The sequence below is a fragment of the Oryctolagus cuniculus genome, chromosome 8 (assembly GCF_051225735.1).
Source record: "Oryctolagus cuniculus isolate XC-2025 breed Fujian yellow rabbit chromosome 8, ASM5122573v1, whole genome shotgun sequence".
Classification (NCBI taxonomy): domain Eukaryota; kingdom Metazoa; phylum Chordata; class Mammalia; order Lagomorpha; family Leporidae; genus Oryctolagus; species Oryctolagus cuniculus.
This window is the reverse complement of record NC_142874.1, coordinates 148,800,128-148,806,392: the sequence shown is the minus strand read 5'-3', so window position 1 is coordinate 148,806,392 and position 6,265 is coordinate 148,800,128. Positions and strand designations below refer to the sequence as shown.

Genomic DNA, 6,265 nt, shown 5'->3' with positions numbered 1-6,265 from the left:
CCATGAGCCGTGTGCCCTCAGCGGCCCAGGTTCCAGGCTGGCTTTTCACCCTGGCCGTCTGCTCCCTCCCAGGCCAGGACAGTTGTTGCAGTCAGGCCTCCTCACATGCCGCCTCTCACGGAGGGATCTGTGCCCCAGGTTGGCACAGCTTTTGCCTGGTGATGGGTTTGAGCCCCCATCCCTCTGTCCCAATGCTCACAGCCACTCTAGTGCGGAATGGGAGACTTTGGTTGGGAGGCCTAAACTCATTCTGGATTCAGGAAAGGAGAGTTTACTCAGAAGTGGAGGAGAAACGCAAGCCCAGGAACATTATTTTGGAGAAATGTCCTGAACGTCTCCTTCAAGGAGCTGGGGACGACTTCATTAATCCTGGGACGAGTGGCTCAGGCCTCACCCTGCTGCTGACCCAGGTGTCCAACTTCAGGCCGAGACATGGGCTCCTATGGACGCCTAACGCTGATGGAAGGATGTGAAGACAACAACGTGAGGTCTCAAAGATGTATTCAGCTGAGCACCAGTGACCCATCAGGGAGAACTGCCGACAGAAACCTAGGCCTCCCGCCTCCCCCACGACAGGGGGAACGACCCCTGTGTGCAGGATGCATGATCTCTGCGCTGCTGTCTCTTGCACTGATTCTTTTTCACAGATGTTCCTGCTACAGGATCTGTATTTTACAGGGGTCGGGAGGCTGACTGATACTTTACTGTTCCTCAGGAATTGTTTCTTCCTTGACAGTGGTAGTCATAACTGTCCGTACTCGTGAGGCCATCCCGAAGAGCAGAGCAAAAATCAAGCAATAAACGCGAGCAAAGACAACTCTCCAATAGATCACTGGTGCCATGCTTTGCCTTATTGTACGCACTCTTTTAAGAGGGGGTCCACTGTCCACACTCCCACCAGAACCTGTATTTCGGCACGCCGGGGGATCCCAGCCCACATGGCAGTGGCAGTTCTTTTTATTGTTGCAAACTCCTCTGAAATTGCACTTCTCAGGGGAACAGTCATAGTTCAACTTATCCAAAGTCGTATTGCACTCTCTGTTAAAACAGAAAAGCCCATCAGCACAGGGAGTACCGTTTCTCACGTGTCCAACATCAATCGCTTCATTCCCACGGTGTTCATCCAGCCCAAAACAGAAGACACCATCGTATAAAGACTGATGGAATGAAACGTGCTCCTGCAGCTGGGGAATCCGAGTGACGTTGATGCATTGCAGCTTTCCACACTTGTTGTTTGCTCTACTACATCCAGTGTGTATACGAAATGTATCCCTTCTAGAACAATGGCCAAATCGGAACCCTATTTCATTTATCCGATAGCAGCTGTCGTGACCATTCTGAGCATCTTCACCAAAGATCTCTTTGCAGTGGATACTGCGGTCAGTGCAGTTCCCCTGATAGCAGTAGCCCTCTTCAGTGCATGGGGTTCCATCTTGCAAATAAAAATCATCAGGGCATGTGAAGGTGGACCCCCGACAGTACTCTGGAAGGTCGCATATGTTCCGGACGGGTCTGCAGAGAGTCCCAAGAGGGGAGTAGGTGCAGTTTGTGCAGCACTGTTCTCTATCACAAACACTTCCAGGTGTGAGTTCACAGTTGGCTTTACAACATTTGTTGGCATGACACTGCTTGAAGGAGCCACAATCACATTTCTCCCTTCCCTCTATCTTACGGTTTCCACAACGTTCCTGAAGTAGAGTTTTATTACGGTAGTCATGGAAGGCTGAAAAATAGCATCTTGAAGAACTTGCCCCAACTATATGTTGAACATGAGTAAAAGAACAGTTGCTAAAGGAATCAGTCAGTTGAGGGTATCTGTACATTACACAGGTGGCTCTTCTATTGCAAACGCACCATGGTTCGTCAGGGTCCACACCCAAGAGTTTTGCCTGTTGGTGTGCAATTACAACACCTAATGAAAAATAATGTCTGCCAGCGTATCCAAGATAGTTATATGCACTACGGCCACACACCCAATACCCACGAAGTTCATACTCACTTTCATGTGGCCTACTTGGTGTAAGTACTATGGCTGAGTGTGGATAAAGAGCTAGATATAGCACATTGTAATACAGAGTATGCAGTGGACTTCCTGGAACCCTATAGTCATCAATACGGGATACCGGATCTGCTTGATCATATATGATTAGGTAAGAAACATAAATCTCAGCATACATAGTTCTGAAAATATTATCAACAACATGGTACAAATGCATTATAAATTGGACGGTTTTTGACACATTGGTGAATACCTGAAACAGTCCATTAGTAACTTGAACATGATGCTTCACATGGAACATATGGGCACTGTACATCATAACAGAGAACCTGGGAGCCACAGTGCCGTTCACCTCAGAGAAGAAGGGGTCCATATCCTCCTTGTGTTCCAGCGAATACATGGGCCCCGTGGCGTTGTAGTCGGCCACTATCTGAGAAACGATGTGTTCAAATCTGTGGGAGTCCCTGAGGGGTTTGATTTCGTAGGCAAGGTCATCCAGCTTCATGATGCCTTCCAGGCCCCCATAGCAGGTGTCAATGGTGACGGTAGACAGAGGAATGTCCTGCAGGTGGCCGAGGTAGTAGCAGTCCATAGGAATGTAGGGATAGTCCATCTGCAAGGCTCCTTGGTCATCCTGAGTCATCATTAGCAGGTGTCCGGGCCAATTAAGCTTCTTTCTCCGCATACGGATGACGTGTCTTTGGCCCCCAAAACGCAGGCTATAGGAGAGCCAGCCTGGCACCTGAACACCTTTGCCCTGGTGTAGCTCCTTCCTAGGAATCACCACCTCAGATGAAACATAGCGCCACGAGGGACGACCAGGGGAGCTCTGGCCCGGTTCCAGGTGCGCCCAGAGCCCAAGCAGGAGCAGCATGACCGATCCCTCTGCCAGCACCATGGCCCAGCTCGGGGATACGTGTCTGAGGAGTGGGCTTGGAAAAGTGTCCAGAGAGCCAGATCCCAGGCATCTGCTGTGGCCTCTTCACTGCCAGGGGGACACTGACAGACGACACAGGTCCTCCCCAGGCTCCCTGAGGGTTTAGACAACAGAAGCAGGGCGTGGCAAGTTTGGGTCTGGGCATTGTGTCATCAGAGCTCAAGGGGGCTGGGGTCAAAGGGCCCCACACAGCATCAGTATCTCCCTTTGGTTTTGGCAACTCCTTGTGAGCAGCAGAGTGTCTGGAAGATGCGAGCCCAGCAGAGGTCTCTGCATGGGAGTGTTCAGCAACCTCCAAGAGGAGGGCAGTGGCCCCAGGAACAGGGAGCAGGCGTTTGCTGATCAGTGGTGGGCATCAGGGTTGGCTTTGGGTCTTCATGGGAGACCTTGGTGTTTCTCCTCCACAAACGCATGGTTCCTCTGACACTTTCAGTGTCCTGTCCCCAGTGTCTCCATTTCTCTGCAAACACAAACTCTGGAATCCATGCAGAGACCCCGTTATCGAAAGGGGAAGAGACTAAGCTTACAACCGCAACAAATATGATTTTCTTTTCACTTTTGTAGGTGATAACTTCTGAGCCTGTAACTGCCTATAGTGATCATTGAAACAGATAAATAACGCTTGCTTGTGAATTCAGAGCTGTCCTTTAGAAAGTCTGCTGTAGCTCTAAAGTAATCTGGTCCTCTGTGGTCAGCGTGACCAGAGGTTTCCTGTGTGTTGTAAAAGGACGTGAAGGAGTATGAGTAACGGGGGACATAGTGAGCATGGGCTCCAGGCTGAGCGGGCCTCCTCCTGATCAAGGAAGCCCTGGACTCGCTAGCGCAACACTTTTCCTCTTTCAGATCTCAGTCAGACAATGTGCTGTAGCTGCTTAGTCGTGCAGAATGTCCTGCTGCGTTCTCAGGATGAAGTCAAACACTCAAGCAAGTTTATCAAGGACCTGTGCTGACACGCCAGATGCCCCATTATCAGACCCACAGCCAGCCTCAGCGCTGACTCAGTAGCCCCTCCCCACTTTGTACTCCTTCAAAGGCCAGCCTGTCCTCACTGAGGCAGGGCAGGAGTTTTGAGAGCCCAGACTCTGCTGTTGTCCTCATCTATCAGAAGATTAGCCTTTTCTGTCCTGTAGCCTCAAACTTGTCCTCCTTATTCTCATTCACCACCACAGACAGGTACCTGACTTTGGGTAATAAACCTGGCATTGAGCCAGCCCGGAGGTGGTGGTTGTGCTTTAAGTGTGTGCCTGGTACTAACTGCCGGTCTGTTGTGTGTGAAAAAAGAAAGACCATTATACACACAGACACCTTAAATGGAAGCAGCATTTGCATAGAGTTAAAACAAATGGTGCAGAAAGAATTAAAAGTGCAGTGTCTTGTTCTGCCTCCAGCACCGCTAGGTGGTGGGCCCCCAGGAGAGCAATTGCAAGTCACTCTGTCAAAGACCTACTCCTCTGGAGCAGTTCAGGTTCACAGAACCTTGGGTGCACAGAAAGTGCTGCTCCCACCCAGGCACACGCACAGCCTCCCCCGTTGGCGCCCCTCCAGGCCGCACGTGTGTCACCAGCCGGGATCCCTGCTGGTGTGTCCTGGCTGCCCCAGGCACACCTCCCATGGGCCTCCATCCTGCTGCGAGCCCCCGCCCCTGTCTCCCGGTCAGTCTACTCTGTGCGCTCTGGACTGAGTACCCCTTCTCTCCCCGGAACAGAACCATTGCTGGCTGCTTCCTTCGCTGGCTCCTTCACTATAAGTGACGAATCCACCCTGGCTTCTTGTGCCCCCAACAGCCCGCTCTGCAGTACAGAGGCAAGGGCACTTCAAGGCCCCTGAGCCCTTGTCCTCCTGCTGACTGAGCCTGGCTAGCCTGCAGATGCTGACGCCCAGGGCACGGCTGAGCAGACTCTGCTCCCTGGAGTTCCCAGTGGCTTTTCCTCCCCTTGTGTGTCCTTCCTGCCAGGTGAGGTTGTCCCGCGGCCCTGCTGTGACCACCCGTCCTACCTCCCAGGCTGCCAGTCTGGGCTGCTTTTCTCAGAACCCTGCTCTGACGTTCAGAACTGGCCGCCCCAGAGCCCTGGACGGTGGCCGGGTCCTCTCTGTGTCTATCCTGCGAGACTTGCTGTTTCTTAAGTTGCTTACTTTCTCCCGTCTTGATTTGCACCCTCATTCCCTGGATGCACCTCTTCGAACAATTTCCTAAGAACATATGAGTGCAAGGCTGAGTTGCTGATCTTGCCTGTCTGAAGTTCTATGCTCACGTGTTTGCGGGTTTGGCCGGGTCTAGAATTCTAAGACGGAAGCACTTCTGGAGGACGGGCCTTTGTTTCACTCAGTGCTGCTGCTGGGAAGCCTGCTTGCTTTTTTTTTTGGCTTTTAGTTTTTTTTTTTTAAGATTTATTTATTTATTTATTTATTTGAAAGTCAGAGTTACACAGAGAGAGAAGGAGAGGCAAGAGAGAGAGAGAGAGAGAGAGGTCCTCCAACTGATGGTTCACTCCCCAGTTGGCCGCAAAGGCTGGAGCTGCGCTGACCCGAAGCCAGGAGCCAGGAGCTTCTTCTGGGTCTCTGATGCGGGTGCAGGGCCCCAAGGACTCGGGCCATCCCCCGCTGCCATCCCAGGCCACAGCAGAGACCTGCATTAAAAGAGGTGCCGCTGGGACTAGAACCAGCGCCCACATGGGATGCCGACGCCTCAGGCTAGGGCGTTAACCCACTGCACCACAGCGCTGGCCCCTTGGTTTTTAGATTTAAAAAGGATTTCTTAGAGTCAAAGACCTCCAGTCACAGTGGCATGGAGGAGGGCTCCAAGAGAGGAAAAAACCCCAAAGGGGCTGGTGGTAGTAGGGTGCTTAAGTACAATTCTGAAGGAAAGAAAATTTGACAATCAGATTGGCATTCAGTTACCTGGCAGGAACAAAACCCATCAAAAGTCCTGATTTACAATTGGAAACATCTTAGACCAAAATAAAATTAGAAAAACTGACAATAGTGTTCAATATTTACAGGATATTTTCAAATAACAAACTTACTTGTCTTATAGGTTCCTGAAAGTGTAGAACAAGAGAATGGATTAGAAGAAATGGTCAGTTTGTTTCTCCAATTAGACTCACAGCAAACTGCCCATCTTTTATAAGGGCGGAAATTTCCATAGGGGGATTGCCATTTTGGAACGGAAGTCCCACCCTCTGTGACAGGAAGTGAAGCATCCACCATGTTTACTGCTCCTCCTCCCTGATGCTAACACATTCCTAGACAGCCAAACCGGTTCTCCAACTCAAAATCAGCAATTGAAAACACACTTGATAAACCCAGGAAAAGGCGATATTTTCAGAACC

The 6,265-nt window shown here is 50.8% G+C and overlaps 1 protein-coding gene across 1 annotated transcript; it reads right to left on the bottom strand.

Moving 5' to 3' along the window:
* Positions 1-701: 701 nt before the first annotated feature.
* LOC149125232 (disintegrin and metalloproteinase domain-containing protein 21-like) lies at positions 702-2,897 on the bottom strand. Its single transcript, XM_089303252.1, has one exon. It carries the CDS (start codon positions 2,895-2,897, stop codon positions 702-704), a length of 2,196 nt encoding a protein of 731 aa, XP_089159378.1.
* Between the last annotated feature and the right edge of the window lie 3,368 nt (positions 2,898-6,265).

Excerpts from the sequence above, each read along its gene's own strand:
- LOC149125232 (XM_089303252.1), bottom strand. The coding sequence starts at position 2,897 with ATGGTGCTGGCAGAGGGATCGGTCATGCTGCTCCTGCTTGGGCTCTGG.